At 34.4% G+C, this 16,389-nt stretch overlaps 2 protein-coding genes across 2 annotated transcripts; both read right to left on the bottom strand.

The window, feature by feature from the left end:
• Nucleotides 1-2,018: 2,018 nt before the first annotated feature.
• Nucleotides 2,019-5,734, bottom strand: LOC120072907 (glycerophosphodiester phosphodiesterase GDPDL6-like). The gene is made up of 10 exons (XM_039025438.2): nt 5,445-5,734; nt 5,237-5,347; nt 4,836-5,132; nt 4,612-4,721; nt 4,039-4,540; nt 3,909-3,950; nt 3,426-3,713; nt 3,202-3,344; nt 2,608-3,094; nt 2,019-2,524 (listed from the first exon to the last, which is right to left on the bottom strand). The coding sequence occupies exons 2-10, from the start codon at nt 5,331-5,333 to the stop codon at nt 2,205-2,207; spliced, it is 2,286 nt and encodes a 761-aa protein (XP_038881366.1). The 5' UTR covers nt 5,334-5,347; nt 5,445-5,734; the 3' UTR covers nt 2,019-2,204.
• A 2,693-nt stretch (nt 5,735-8,427) lies between these two features.
• On the bottom strand, nt 8,428-15,905 carry APP1 (aminopeptidase P1). The gene is made up of 16 exons (XM_039027315.2): nt 15,634-15,905; nt 15,236-15,299; nt 14,905-15,044; nt 14,131-14,415; nt 13,847-13,969; nt 13,312-13,623; nt 12,933-13,019; nt 12,706-12,773; nt 12,471-12,537; nt 11,232-11,366; nt 11,011-11,091; nt 9,729-9,783; nt 9,548-9,652; nt 9,382-9,453; nt 8,914-9,038; nt 8,428-8,834 (listed from the first exon to the last, which is right to left on the bottom strand). The coding sequence occupies exons 1-16, from the start codon at nt 15,724-15,726 to the stop codon at nt 8,673-8,675; spliced, it is 1,974 nt and encodes a 657-aa protein (XP_038883243.2). The 5' UTR covers nt 15,727-15,905; the 3' UTR covers nt 8,428-8,672.
• Nucleotides 15,906-16,389: the final 484 nt, after the last annotated feature.

Below are 16,389 nucleotides of genomic sequence, written 5' to 3' on the forward strand. Positions count from 1 at the left end.
ACAATCTGAGATTAATCGACTAAACTCTTTACACTGAATTAACCCCCATACATTAACTACCGAGTCACTCCACTAAAGCCCAATAGTTGCATTCCCTTCACTGTAGATATATTGTGTCCACTCAATATAACTATAATTAGTAAGTTAATCCTTCACAAGTTGTTTGTAATAACGGTTGGGTTAAATGATTGTTTTATCCCCGAGATTACCTCGTATTCCTTAAGTTCCACTGATCCTCTAATGAATAATTTGTTTGTGATCCAATCAACAAACAGAATCCCTCTTGAGCTAATGAGAGGATGGGGCCTCTTGTACAAGACCCAAAGTCAGCATTTAAGGGAACAACCTCTTTACTATCCCTGAAATGGGGTAGGAGTGAGTTCCATCTTGCACCCTATGTCCCCAGCTATCTACCCGGTCTTACCCCTGAAATAGGAGGCTTATTGAGCCGGCGCTGTTGAGTCAACCCTCACGAATGCAAATCTAAGGATAATCCCGAATAAACAGAAGTCTATAGTTGGCTCAGGATGAAGGTTAAGTTACTTAGGTCATCGTTATGAAATAGTTAGTCTTAAACAATAAACATTGTTATAAAGTAAGAGTAACTTATTTCTTGGGTCGATATGCAAATTTATTACCTAGGACGTCTCCACTCCTCATGTCACCACATGAACGAATAAGGATCACTTCATTTGTAGTACTTTACAACTCCTTGTAACAACTACAGAGTGGGTCGCATCCGATAGTATTACCAGAATAAGGTATCCAATTTTATTTGTATACTATAGATCATTTTAACTATTTACCTGAACTCGATCCACTCTTATGTCTCCACAAAAAGTTTAAGTACCCATGTAATAGTCATGGATCTTTTAGTTTATTGGATTTATTTCTAAACGAAACAAACAATTCATATATTTAATAACAACTGTATTGAACAAACTTCAATAATAACTTTATTGAATTTAAAAATAAGTTTATTATTTAACAAACTACAAGTTTTAGGACATAAAATCCAACATATATAGATACACCCTAACTAACCATACACTGATGCAGTTTAGGCCACTGACCGCGATCTCTCTCTCACTCATAGTCATCAGACCAGTTCTCCCTCCGCCAGAATCTCTATCTCACTCATAATCGTTGGACCAGATCTCCTGAACTAGATCTCCCGAACTAGATCTCTCATCTTTCACCTCGATCTCTCTCTCACTCATCGGACCAAATCACTCACCTCGATCTCTCTCTCACTCGTCGAACCAGGCTCCCTCCGCCAAACCAAATCTCTCTCACTCAAATCTCTCTCACACAATCTAACTCGTCGGACCAGGCTCCCTCGACCGAACCAAATCTCTCTCTCACAATCTCACTTGTCAGTCATCGAACCAAGCTCCCTTCACGGGACCAAATCTCTCTCTCACAATCTCACTCGTCGAATCTCTCATTGTTTGATTGAATATAAATTTTAAAACTATATTTGGAAAAGATTGTAAATAAAAATGGAAAAATGGAAGGAAATTTATTAAAAATTTAGAAAATAGGGGGAAAAAGAACAAAACCGCAACCAAACCAAGCCAAACCACAAACAAGCAGTTCAATTGGGTTTCATATAATACATTTTTAAAATTTGCAGTTTGGTTTGGTTTGAGCCTCAAACCAAACCAATCCGAACCGTGAACACCCATAATATATATATATAGCTATATTGAAGAATGTAAAAATGTATTATAATATAGTAACTTATGACAATATATTCTACTCGTATTTTTTTCTCTAAATATGAAAGAAAAAGAGAAACTTTCAGTGAATAACATTAAACAATAATTACATTACTCGGTTCTAAAAAAAAGAGAAACAAAAAAATCACATTGCTCTTATAAATAGGCTTGCTTTCCAAGCATATTACTTCAAAACTAACATTACATATGATTATTTTCAATTTAACATATGATCATCAGATCAACATCTCCATAATAGAATTCCAACGACGAATAAATCCTCTTTCAGAAAGAAAGTAAAATAAACTGAATGATCATGCTTTATATAATATTTTGTTATTTCAATACTTCAAAAAACACTTTAAAAAAAAGATATTTAAAAAAAAAAAAGTGTATTGACTACATAAATACATGTGAAAGTGGGTGGCCTTGAGAGTTTACATATTCATATGTTTATGGAAGAGATAATAATTGTATTGATTATTACAGTGTAGAGTGGGAAATGAAGAAGTTTAGCACAACAACTGAGAGTAGAGAAACAAACAAGTTAGCAACATTTGATACAGCGGCTGATGATTTGGCGGCCGGCCCGTCGGCAGCATCGGAAGGATCGGTAGACGACATTTTGATCACCCCCGGAAGCGGTGGATCGACAATATCTTCAGCATCCAATGGCGGCAACGGAGGATCGGTAGGTGGTTTAGCCTCCGGAGCCACCATACTCATCAGTAGACCAATTTCAGGTGGTACGATTATATACGGAGCTCCATTCGGGTTTGGCTGAGTTGGTCGGCACGGACATGCTACAATCAACAAATAATTGTCAATATATGTCTTAACCAATTGAATTATGTTGTCTGTTAGCATTAGAAGCGGGATAACTTACTAATGTATCGTTTTGCGGTATTGGGGAATTCGGTAATGATGCCATCGACGTGGAAGTAATCGACAAAGGTAGAGATTTCCATGGAGGCTTCAGAGTAGTAGTCAAAGGCCAAGGAAACATATTCATTTCTCATGACATAAACAAAGACAGAGAGATTGGAAGCCTTGATTTCAGCAACTACTTTAGTGAGACCAGTAGTGAAATAGTTTGTAATTTCAATGATAGAGCCACGAGGAATGGCTACAACTTGAGCAAAGCGTTTGATTTCTTCAAGAGCATCTTCTGGGGCATCTCCAATCTTTGAGTCAACAGTTAAAACTCTAATGTAACTTGGGAACTTTGTCTTGAAAAAGGATAACACAGAAGTATCATCTGATCTAATGAAAACTTGTTGTGTTGATTGTTTGTCAAAAGTAGCATTGGTTAAGGCAGAAGATACAGTTCCCACCATGTCCAGACCTTTCTTTGAAGCCAAATACGCCGCATTCTGACATATGAAGGCTATAGGTTATTAGAAGCGGGTATTGGAATCTGTTTGGAATGACTTTTAAAATGAAACTAAATTAAGAATCATAAAGAAATAAAGGGTTTTACTTGGACGTTGATCATAATCCCAGAAACAGCTTTGGCTTTAGCAAACTCCAGAAACTCATTAAGAGTCATGAACTTGCCTTTGTTCTTAAAGGCTGGATTACGAGCAAGACCAGAAGAAGCCATGAAAGGGTTTGAAATTTGAGCTGAAACAGAGAGACAAAGACAGAATTAAAGGAGAAACAAAGTGTAAAAAGTTTTAAGAAGAGAATTAAAGAAGGGCTTACGTTTGAGAGTTAGAATCTCAGCCCAAGTAAGATCAAAAGAGAAGATTCCAGCTTCAGCTTGGACTTCAGGGATAGTTGTAGTTCTTGCTGAGAAAGCAGTGACAACAGTTGTACCTGTCAAAAGATCTGCCATCTCCATACAGAAAGGAACTCCATCTTTTGATAATTGAACTGAACAATCAATAATATCAGCCCCATCATCAATTGCTCTTTGGTAAGCAAGATCAGTTGAGCCTGGGAAATCCCCACTTGCTCCATTGCTGCTTATCACCAATGCTTGCTCTAATCCTGTTTTTGTTTATGTTTAGAAAATCCATTTATTACTACTAAAACAATGTTCGAGCCTCTAACACCCAAGTCCATGATTCAAAATCCAAGATTCTGAAACCTAGGTCTGGAGCGTTATAGGAGGCAAAACACAAAAGGCTAAAAACGAAAGGGTTATCAAACAAAAGTAGAGAGAATGATTAGCGAGATCGTTACCAGGCTGAATTTTGCCATTGTTGCGAAAACTCGAATAGCAGGCTGCAAGAAGGACAGAAGGGTAAGAATACAACTACTTGACATAGAATGAATGAGGAAGAAGGGATATATATAAAGAGAAAATGCTAACCAATGGCTTGAGAAGCAGCAGGAGAGAAATCAGAAAGGACTCCATCAACAGCAAAATGGCCATTGTCAAAATATTGAAGGTACTCACGGATTGGATCGTAGCTATAATTGTAACCAACAATGGCATCATTTGCAAAGCCAGAAGCATAAACTTCCAAGCCGAGCTTATGAGCATCCATGACAAGAGTTGTTGCAGGCTGGACATACTTGTCTTGACCAATTGGCCAAATGTATTCTTTTCTTACAAGAATTCCTGAGGCGAATGTCTTAATCATGGGAAGCTCTTGAGCCAATGCACCATATGTTTTCTTTGTTGTTGGCTCTATTTCATTAGCTTCTAAGAATCTGAAGATCAGCTTTGTTCTAGCTATGTTCACACTCCCACTTATCCCTTTCAATATTCCAATCTCTGAAGATGACACAAAGTTTATTCGCGTCGTTCTCAATGCCTTCTGAAGGTACGATGATACGCTCAGATCATGTTCTGCATAGAACGCTTCGTGCTGCAATAACGTTGTCAAATGAGCCCTTAACAAGACGAAAAGAAAGTCAGAGAGCGAGAGGGGTTAAATACCTCAGCATTCAACCAAAACTGACTCGGTTTAATCCCAATGACATCTTCAACACCCGCGATCGGTAAAGTACCATCATAGAGACTAGGTCGAGAGAGGCTACTTTGAATCACTGATGATGAAAATCCAATCCAACAAGTTAAAGAAACAAAAAGGGGTAATTAAAAATGGGAAATGTTATTATAAATCAATGAACGAATGAATGAATGAATGAAAATGAACATACTGTAAACTCTGTTAAAGAGATCCTTAGACAAGTAATCAACAGAAAACCATCCTTTGATTTTTTTTCCATTAACAATATAAGACTTATGCTGCCTAGGGAAGACATCTTCAATATTGGTTGAGTTTTGAAGCCTGAGATCAGTTAAGCAAATGCCAACCCCATCTTTGGTGAGTTGAAGATTGCAATACAAAGCTGTGTTACGTAAACCCGCAACCAAAGCCATTTGATTTGCAAAAGGGCTTGATTCTGGAAACACTCCAGATAATCCTCCTCTTGCTATTACTAGTGGCGGTTCCCCTGCATAAATGTCGTCGTATTATTTTACGGTGGCGACGGTCTCCTTGAATAATTTCTTTTTGTTTTCGTTTGAATTCCGAATCGAAGAATAATAAAGGAATCACCTTTCAAAGTGAGCCATTGTTCTTTAGGAGGGAGACTGTGTTGTGCAAAAGTGGAGGAGAAGATCAACGAAGCTATGACCAAAAACCACTTTAGCATTGTGAGTCCCAACACTGTTTTACATGAAAAATCAAAAACAAGAATCAGTAAAATGGAAGAAAAATTATGGAAAAAAAAAACAAGACAAAAGAAAAGAAATTAATGGGTTACCTTTGATCTGTTAATAACTACAAAACTGATTAGAAATACCAAAATTTTAAATTAAAAAAAAATGAAAAATTAAGTGGAAGACATGGAAAAATGAAATGAGAGAAAATGAAGGAAAAACGGATAGGAAAAGGGAGAGGGAGGAATTAAGTAAAAGACAGAAAGAACTCAGAAAGAGCATTCCCTGTCAAGTTTCTTAGGAAAAAAAACTCTCGAGGGAATGGGGAAAAAATTTTGTAAAAAAAATTCTTTAAAAAAAAGAAGAAGAAGAAGAAGAAGAAGAAAGAAAAAACAAGAGATGAAAAATAGTGTTTTTATTTATAGAAATAAGGAGACAATAAAGGCGTAAACAGTCCTAAAAAAAAGGGTGTGTTTTTGGGTCCTCTGGTCTTTAAGGTTGTCCCTCTCCAATAAGTTAATGAAAGAGATGGAATGAATTAATAGATCCAAATGGTTTACTAATTAAAGGATTAGTCAGTTTCTGAATTTAATTGTTTTTTTTAATTACCTTTCATCCTCAAGTTTTTTTATTTTTTTCAGTGTCTGTTCCGCGGGAAAACAGACAATTTCTCAACCTTTGAACCTTAACCGCCATTTTCAACGACTATTTTCTGACTCTCCTAAATGGGAATGTTTTGTTCTTTTTAAAACCCTTTTTCGCTATCTTTTTCTCTCTTTTATCTTAATTTTCATCTCTTTCTTCACCTTTCCCCATTCAAACTTTAGCCTCACTTTTTCAATTTTCTGTCAAAATTAAATAAGTAGTTTATTGAAAGAAAGAAAGCAAACCGGGAAAAAAAAAAACGTTTACTTTATTTAAAAGTTAATTGATTTAAAAGATATATCAAATTGGTTTTCATCTCTAACGGGAACATAAACTTGTAAGGTTGTGTTTATTAAGTCTATAAATTTAAATTTTTTTTAGTAGATCATTGATCTATTATATACAAATTTGAAAACCCAATATTAAACATAAAAAGAGAGTTTAAAATTTTATTATATACTTTCTAAAGAACACAAAATTGAAAGTTTATGAATTTATTATATTGTTTTTAAAATTTAGGGACTTAATATAAATAAAAATTGAGATAGATTAAATTTGTAATTTAACCAAAAATTTTAATATATATTTGATAAATAGACATTTGATTTGATACAATTTGTTATTCATGTCAACTCAACTGAAAATTATTTATCAACTTAAAATTGTTGTTAAAAATAAACTTGAAGTTTAATGGTGATTTAATTGAAGTTTGAGAAACTTAAAAATAGTTTAATGTTAGAATAATAAAGTGCCTTTATTATTAATATAACCTGCCACTTGAATCATTAGAGATGAAATAGAAAGAAAAAAAAAAACTGTCTTGCCTCCTAGAACACAATAAGTCAAGGGTTTGATGACAATAATTAGTATTAGAGGCTAGAAGCTTACAAACTAGTTTGCACTTGTCTTTTAACTTTAAAAAATGGTTTACATATTTCGATTTTTCAACTTTCGGTTTTTGTTCAATTTTATTTGGTACTTTTAAAAGTTCATCCATCTTCATTTTTTTAACTCGCTTTTTTTCTAAAATTTTGTAAATAGGGATCAAAATAGTCATTTTGAAAATATTGAAAGTAATTTAAATTTAAACTATAATGAATGTAAAAAAATGAATCATAATAGTGAGAGATACTTAATGAATCAATAAATTTGATAAAATATTTATTATTCACTCTTTAGCATTTTGTCTCTTTACAAACCATTTAAAATGAAGGGATGTCTATTTTAATGATCTTTTTAATTCGATAAATTTTGAATGATGAAATATATATCTTTATATAACGATTCCTCTCTCTCTCTCTCTCTCTCTCTCTCTCTCTCTCTCTCTCTCTCTCTCTCTCTCTCATAAAGAATAGTACAGTATTTATTTCATTGTTCTAATTCACTTTAATAGATGCTTGTGCTTTCAACGTTGGTTGGGCAAAAGGGGCTCTTACCTCTTCAATGAATTAACTTTCATAAGATGTAACATTTAGTGTAAAAAAAATCAGTTTTTTTTTTTTCATTAAACACTTCATTTCAGTTTTTCGTTTGCTTAAATTTAATTAGATAATTTAATCACAAATAACTGGTATAATATTCAACCACAATTGTAAATTAAATTTAGTTGTCATATTATTGGTTGTGGTTACCAATTGCTTTATGTAGTAAGTTAAATAAAAATGTGACAAAATATAAATTAAGTTTTTGGAGTGATTAATTTAGACCCTATTTGATAACTATTTTATTTTTTTATTTTATTTTTTTATTAAAATTAGACCTATTTCATCCACATTTCTTAATTTGCATCTTTAGATTCTTAGTCAAATTTTAAAAACAAAAACAACTTTTTGAAAGATTTTTTTTTTTTTTTTTAGTTCTGAAATTTTGATTTGATTTTTTAAACCATTAGTGAAAAGTAATTAATAAATGAAGAAATTTGAAGGTAGAAGTAATGTCCATAGACTTAATTTTTTTAAAAAAAATTATCTAACGGGATCTTATTAAACAAAAATAATATTTCTTATTAAAGAATAAGAAAAAAAGAGTCTAGAATTTTACACCACCTGTTTTTTAAGAATATTACAACACAAAATAGTTTAGAAATGATTCTTTAAATGAGCCACTTAAGAGAGTAAGATTCATGTGAGCATATATAATCCACCAAGACTTCATCATACATAACTCTCAATAAGAAAAATTGACAGTTGAAAAAAGATATCCATTCCAACATGAAAGCGGAAGACTAAAAGTATGTTTTGTTTTAACTTTTTAAATTTAAATTTGAGGATAAGTCGTTTTGAAAAAAAAAAAAAATGAAGTGTTTGAGAATCAATTAAATCAAATCAAGAGTTTAAATAAAAATATTTTTTTTATAAATACTTTTTTTTCTAGTCAATTGTAAGATTTTGCACCTGATCAAGCAAATTTCCAAACCTCACTTCTCACCGACGTAAGTTTGGATGATCCTAGAAGCTTCAACCAGATTTATATAGAAATTAACTATCACTAATACTAGTTGGGGTTGGATACAATGGTGGATGGAACTTCGAACCAAATATCAATTGTCAAACGAGGTGAGGAAAGGAAAGCAATAATCCTCCACTAAAGGCGACGAGTAAAGACGACATTATTAAAAGAAAAGAGATGTGGTGGGCAACACAGCATGAGAGCTTAAACTACTTCAATAATCCTTCACAGAGAGATGATCAAGCAGTTATTGGCTCGGTGGCTTTATTCAGCCATACCTTCTCAGATTCATCCAAATATGGAGCAAGAATATCCCTACATTGTGAATGATAAGTGTTCACCCAATTCAATTCTTCAGATGTGAGAAGACTTGTATTTATCAACTTTCTTTGGTATGGTGCCTGTTCAACAACAAAAAGTTACAATGATTAAAAATTATTTCTCAATTTCAAGAAAGATCGATGAAAATAGAAGCTTTACCCATGTTATGTGCTCGAATGCTAAGTAGCCTTTATCGCCAAAATTAAATTTTGTATCAGCATCCTTCACTACAAGTACATTCTCCAATCTAATACCGAAGGCACCATCCTCGTAATAGCCAGGCTCTGAGATTTGCAGTTAAGAGATATCAACAAGAGATGGTTCTAGTACTAGATATTTAAGCTATTTATGTTTCTGACATCCAACTAAAAACCCAAGTTTAGAAAACTATCAAATTCGATTTGGTTAGCTCTTTGTACAAATATTCGTACTGAAAAAACCTGACAAACTCCAGGGAAAGAAGGGGAAGGGTATAGATATCATGAGGCAACCATATATGGAAACTGAAACTATGTAACACTTTTGCTTTAAACCAATTTCAACCATGTAACTCCAGGTTGGTTTGGTTCAGGCTCTTTCACCCCTATGCGACAGAAGGAATCGGTACTAAGTGTAATGATTACTTACCATCTGTAACAGTCATTGAAGGTTGAAGTGGAACATTTCGAGCCTGTGGTCTGAAACTAATTAAATGGGGTCCTGAAGAAAATATACAAAGAAATCATTACTTTGATCACAACTACTACTCAATAAGAAATGTGAAATCATTTCGAGCCTGTAGTAGTTTTCTTACCTTCATGAACATTAAGGAAAGAACCAATTCCATGGCCAGTGCCATGTCGATAATCCAGACCATCCTTCCACAAAGGAACTCGAGCAAGAATGTCCAATGAGTGGCCTATAAACAGGAAGTTCATGTATAATCAGCTCATTGGGAAAGCAAAATACAAAGTTGAAAAGGTGAGAACTCCTACCATTTGTGCCATTTGGAAATCTTGCATTTCCCAAAGCAATATGGCCTTTGAGAACCTACCAAGATGTCGCTTCAGTCAGATAAATCCAAATACAGAGTATAAATTTAGGTAGGTCATATAGGACTTAACTCCCTCTCAGACAAATAGTACCAGAACATATTGATAATCTTCACTCTTATGTAACGTGCACACCAGCAAATTCTAAAATGATCATTGAGCGGAACTTTTAAAGAGAAATCGGGACAGCGTGTAATGACAGTTTGCTAAACACATAAGTCAACAGCTATTCCATTCATATTATTCAAAACCATATGATTTATAATTCTTTTCATATTCTGCAGCAAGTATACTTTTTCAAACTCTTAATTAATTCATTAAATCAACCATTTTACTCCCATTTCTTCCAACATAAATACATTCATAGCCAACCTAGTAATAGCTCAACTGGCTAAGGTATAGCAAGAGATCAAGGTTTGAGTCCCCTCACTTCACATGTTAATAGTGTCACTTCACAAACTCTATCCGTCCCCAATCAGAACCCATTTTTTAATGGTGGAACCAAACAGGACTCTGACCAACCTAGCTAAAAGTAACAATCCTGACAAGAAAGGTTATATGCCTCCAGAAACCCACTCTCCTAATCATAATACAAACTGAATGGACTTGGTATCATCCAGGAGTTCCAGCCTATTTTTTCTGTGGACTGTTAGGAAGGGCTAGAAAAGCACTTGCAAATAAAAACTCACAGTACACGGGAGTAGAATTAGAAAACATTACAAATATGTCGAGGCTTAATGATTTCATCATTCTTTGGAACTAGAGGAGTATCTTTTTCTTCCAACAGCACAAGAAATTTGGAAGATGTTCATGTCAGGAAACGATGCTCAACTCTATGAGCTCAAAGGGAAAGTAACGAAGGAACAATAAAACCTTTCAAGGTAACTCTTGAAAGGTGTCTGAACAATGGGATATCAGTTTCATGGCTTCTGACTGCTTTATGATCTGATTCTTCTCTGACCTTGACCAACTAGGGTAGCTATTTTTGTAATCTCCTTTGACAGTAGAGCATTCTGCTCCTTTCGTTCTCCCCATACATTGACGAAAAGGCAGTTTCTAGTTAACAATATTAACTACATTTTAATCACCGTTAATAGCACACCAAAATCCAAATTCTACTAAGGTTCATTAATTTGTAAAGTCAGTTGATATAGAGTCAGCTACAGAAAAGAGAACAAATGCATAGAGCAATGAACTTTTTCCCTGAATGGTTAAAGTAACTCACTGCAGTATAACAAGCTTTTTCATGTGCTGAAGGTAATCCAAAATGGACTGTCCGCGTGATATCGGTTGTACCGTCCAAATACTAGAAAATACACAAACAAAAAGGGAAGAATTGAAACAGGATTCATCAATGAAAATACGACAATTAGGGGTAGGGGGAGTCAAAAAGCAGAAGGTAAAGATCATCATTAACATTATTTTAGGTTTGAATGCCCAACTAACCTGAGCTCCCGAGTCAAAAAGATAGATACTCTCCGGATCCAATTCGGCACATGTCTCTGCTTGTGGTCCATAATGAATAATTGCAGCATTTGAACCAACAGATGAAATAGTAGGGAAGCTTAGGCCTCTAAAATGCTGAAAAGTACAAACAAAATGAACGAAGAAGTGTGAAAATGAAGGGGGAAATGTAGACGTGAAGAGTCAAAGTGACGTAGTTAATTAGGGAAGAATTATCTTTTCACGTCAGTCGGTTATTAGTGAAGTCAGCAAAAGAATGTGAAGTTAGTTAGCTGATGTCACATGCTGGGAACTGTATTTATACTGAAGGCAGAAGGGAAAGGGTTAGGCTACTAGTGGGTAGAAGCTAGAATAATTTCTGGATCTTGGAGAGAGAAACTTTTCACGCTCTATCACAATCAATCCCTATCATTTCCAAAATTAACACAATGCATGTAGGAACAATTAGAGTGGGCATTTTTCTTTTCAGCCAATGTCAATTGTGCGCTTGTTATGTACATGCTAGAATGCAAATTCAAATAAGTACAAGTTCATTTCAGTGTAGCAGACATTTACAGAGAAGAAACATTACTGTCGCTGTTCATGTTTCTCTATTATCATGGAACTAATCCTCAAGAAAGCCTGGATTTTAGGTTTTAGGCTTATCTCTTTTTGTGGCATGACTACCTAATATTCTTAGATACATGAAACATCCTTTAGGAGGTTTTTAACATATTCTGCTTTTCTGAAGCTTACCTGCAGATGAAAATTCTCAAAAAGGCCAACTGATATCTGAACCTCTGAAAGAAATGAATACACCAGATGTGGGAGGAGAAGAAAATGTTGGCTACTGAAATAAAAAGGCTCCACAATGCCACATAATTCTTGGCTGGGCTACATTAGAATAACTTATTTGGCTCTTAAAGATGTGCTTGTTTCTCCAGAAGTATGCTAGACATGAGGTCCAGAATAAAATTTAATCACCTTTTATTCTTAGTTTATATCGTATATTTACTTTAAAGAGGGGGAAAACATCCACAAACAATAAATAATGAAGCTACATCTAGGATGGGCTACATTTGAATGACTTATTTTGTCCAGAAGTATGCAAGACATGGGGTCCAGAATAAAACTTACCCACCAAACATTATTAGTTCATATTGTACATATTTATTTTAAAGAAGAGAGGGGAGAAAAGATCCACAAGTATACAGAGTGGAACATATTAGCAATGAAGCTGACCTCCTTTGATGCTCGGAAAGCCTCAAGCTTATCGCTTACACTAACTTCTGTCAGTTTCTTCAAGTCCCTAACAAGGTTCATTTGACATCAAAATATGATTAGTTGGATGTCCGAAATGTAGTGAGCATGTTGAAGTTGGCATTCATTTTTTTCTTTTGGGGGGGGGAGAACATTTTTGCTCCAATGAATTGCAACGATGCTAAGACTTAATCACAAAAATGAGTATAGAACTCACGACGGTTTGGGCTTCCTCACACCATCCCCTTCCAGAAAGTAACCAGAAGCACCATAAGTCTCTTGCAGCTGCAATTTTTAAACCAAGCTAGAAATCAAATTTGTAGAATGAAACGTCTATATCTGTTTTTTGGGGCTCAATAAAAGGCTAAAAGGTCAATTGAAGTGAATCTAAATGTTTTGTCAATCAGCATGATACAAACTTTAAACGCTATAGGTTTCACATACCTGCTTGTCCAACCACACAAGAAATTGTACAACGGCTGCACCATCCCGAATGTGTGCCTTCTTTAGTCCGTCCAACTCAACAGAGTTCTATAGAATAATTGGTTGATCAAAGTAGTTAAGAAAGGAGAAAAAAATAGACTTCAAAAATTTCCTCTTGACCATGGTCAAGTTTCAAGAAGATGGTTGAATAAATTTAAAGTTGACTGCCAGGAACAGAAAATAAGATCATGTTATACTTAATTCATCTCAGACACCAGTGTAATGGCTTAATGCTTGCACATGATTAAGAAAGTTAACAAACACCACCATATCCATTCTTTGAAGGGGAAAAAAGAGAGATGGAAAATAATAACAATTGACAAGGAAATCAAAATGCTACCTTTAGAGCTTTTGCAAGGGCCAATGGCGATTGTTGCAGGAGGACCTTATCAGAGTTCAGTTTAGAATACAAAGCATAGCAGCATTGGGCAGGATCAACCCATATGAGGCCAGAACTCTGGCTTTCTACTTTAATTCCATTAGATCCTGCTATGTCGATTGAACTAAGTTCTACTTCCACATTAGCCCTAACTTCAGGTCCTTTCGCAGAAGATGACAAGTTAAGTTGATTAGATGCAAGTAAGGACACATCTGTTAATACTGCACTATAATCCCGAACTTCAATTCCATTTTGCTCCATGTACGAGCGCACCTGAAGATGAGATATTCACTTTGAATGAGGTTTAAACCTTAATAAAGAGAGTTGACTATAAAAGAAAACAAAGCTCAAAATCATGCTCCAAATATTTAACTTCTTCTTTTAAGAGAATAACTACTGAAATCAAATACTATAATGATATCCAAATGTGATTCCTTTGAAATTCGATATGTGTAACTTTTATGATACAAAACATGGTGCATTTGTCTTGGCACACCTCATCAGACACCTTCCTTTTGTCCACATAAAAGAATGCTGAATTGAGTGTCACAATTGCAAATGCATGTACAACTGGACAGTATGACACATCACTCCCACGGATGTTGTACAACCAAGCTACCTGCACATTTCCATTTTTATGATCATATTAGTAAACAGGAGGAGTTCTTTGTAAGAAGTAGATAAAACATCTAAGACAGAAGCCCCGTGGTAAAATAAGACAAACCAACACAAAAACACGATACTATTAGAAAAAGCACCCTGGAAAGAACGAAAACTCACTTCATCAAGTCCGGTCACAATTAAACCATGAGCTTTCTCTTGCGAAAGCTTTGTTCTCAAAGTCTTCAACTTATCTTCAACAGAGCGACCAGTATATTCCAGTGGGTGTATCATGACAGGATTTATTTCTGGTGCTGGTCGGCTCTTCCAAACTTCATCAACTAAGTTCGTGGTGGTTTGAACCAGCTTCTGCTGCTTCTTGGAAAATGCATGAATCCACTTTTGTGCTGTGTCCACTGACACACACCAAGGATCCACTCCAACAGCTGCATCTGCTGGCAGATTCTGATACAAAATTGAAAAAACTAACTTACAAAAGAATATGAAACTAATGAAGAAAATATCACAATTGCACCAAGAATCATAAAAGCTTTTAGAATCTCATTAAAACCCAAAAAGCCTACTTTAAGACTAGTAAAACAAGATTTAACCAGACCTAGCCATTCATGTATAGAAGCAAAGAACAACAACCATAACAACCATCAATACAACAGCACAGTAGCTCTGAATAATTGTAAGTAAGTTCAAAAGGATCGTTTGATATTGCATTTGTTTGCCCAACAGAAAATAATTTAAACAATGAATGGAAAATGCAAAGAGATTTCTAACTAGTTTAGGAAGTTTCTACTAGCAACTCAAATAGAAGGATTACGGGAGTATTTGAAGAGTGCATCTTCACTCTCATTAATTTCAATATATATAATATATATATATATATATGAACTTAAATTTAAACTTTCCCTTATTTTAATGTGAAGTGAAATGATCACATACATCTGCCATCCAGAGATCTACAGAAGGATCCTCTCCCATTCGCATAAGTTTCCACTGATCACTAAGCTGTTGAATTGCCTGCAGAAAATACCGCCCATCGGTCCAAAGTAGTGCTTCTTTCTGAGTTACAAGTGCCAGACCTTCAGAAAAGAAAAGATAGGATCCAAAAGATCAACGGTTGACAAGGATCAGAGTGAACGTGAACGATGATCAAACAGACTAAATAGATTACTCAGAAAGCATTTTCTTTTGTCTATTAAATTTGCAAGTGGAACCAAATAATGAACTCCACTGTAGCAACAAAAAGAAAACGCTTTGCGGCAATGCTTACCAGCACTCCCCGTGAAACCTGAAACAAATTCACGTCGTTTATCTCTCGCAGATACATATTCACTCTGCAACAACACGAAGACGACGATTATTAGCCACAAAATTACTCGCATGATAAGAAATCAAAGAAAGTAAAAGAATACAACAATAAGCGAAATGTCGAATTAGGAAGACTTAATACACAAGAGAAATAACTAAACAAATCATTTCAAAGTTCGCGTATCGCGACCTGATCAATTACGAACATGCCATTTCAGACTTTCAACCATAGCTCAAGAATTGAAACGTAGAACAAATAGCTCAATTCAGATCCTCCGAAAAAACAACCGATGATTAACAAAAAGAAATTGGGAATTCGCAATAGGTAGTTATTGATTGATACAAGTTATCGGAGAAAACCTGGTGATAGTCCTCGGAAGGAACAATCAAGGCGTCAAGAGGAGGAGTATGAGACGTCATTAGAATTCTCAAAGCGCTCAGAGTATCCGCCATTTCTCTTTCTCTAGCTTCTCTCGTCTCTCTCACTCTAGTTTATTTGTTCTAGAGTCGTGTTTCTCAAGATCATATATACATATAATGGGAATAAATAATTATATTAAATTAAATCGAATATCTGGAAGGGGAAAAAAACAAAAATAAAAATATGGAAGGGATGGAACTTGGGCTTAAATAACTTTTCTTTTTCTTAAATATATATATATATATATAAGGGAAAATTGCAAAATCTGCCCCAAGTTTATTACAATTAAATTGTGTCGATTTTTTTCAACTTTTTATTTCATCCAATTTGAATTTCAAATTTAAATAGGCATTATAATGTCAATCTTAATCTTTAAAGTGTTATAATTGATTACCTTTTATTTGTGGGTTTTTATGTATTAGTCAGACTCACAAAGTTGTATAAAATTTGATTGTATCGGAAATTAGTGAGTTTTAGGGATATTTTTATATTATTTTTCATGTTAATTAATTCGCATAAATGGAACGAAAGAAGTTAAAATTTGCAACAAATGTTTCAGTTTAGTGTCTAATGTGGTAAAATTTAAGAGTTATAAGAAATTTGGTTATAACTTAATGTTTGCCTGTAAAAATCTTCCATAAAAAAAAAAATCTTGGTACTCTTAATCTTAACTGAATTTCAAAAGTAAATTAAAA

Source organism: Benincasa hispida, chromosome 3, assembly GCF_027475165.1.
Source record: "Benincasa hispida cultivar pf3 chromosome 3, pf3_genome.v1.1, whole genome shotgun sequence".
In the NCBI taxonomy this organism is placed as follows: Eukaryota; Viridiplantae; Streptophyta; class Magnoliopsida; order Cucurbitales; family Cucurbitaceae; genus Benincasa; species Benincasa hispida.

Excerpts from the sequence above, each read along its gene's own strand:
- LOC120072907 (XM_039025438.2), bottom strand. The coding sequence starts at position 5,333 with ATGCTAAAGTGGTTTTTGGTCATAGCTTCGTTGATCTTCTCCTCCACT. Across the intron at positions 5,133-5,236 it reads ACAATGGCTCACTTTGAAAG|GGGAACCGCCACTAGTAATA; the intron begins GTGATTCCTTTA and ends ACATTTATGCAG. Across the intron at positions 3,345-3,425 it reads TGAGATTCTAACTCTCAAAC|CTCAAATTTCAAACCCTTTC; the intron begins GTAAGCCCTTCT and ends TCTCTGTTTCAG.
- APP1 (XM_039027315.2), bottom strand. The coding sequence starts at position 15,726 with ATGGCGGATACTCTGAGCGCTTTGAGAATTCTAATGACGTCTCATACT. Across the intron at positions 11,367-12,470 it reads CTTTCCGAGCATCAAAGGAG|CATTTTAGAGGCCTAAGCTT; the intron begins GTCAGCTTCATT and ends TGTACTTTTCAG. Across the intron at positions 9,784-11,010 it reads AAAAAGCTTGTTATACTGCA|GTTCTCAAAGGCCATATTGC; the intron begins GTGAGTTACTTT and ends ACATCTTGGTAG.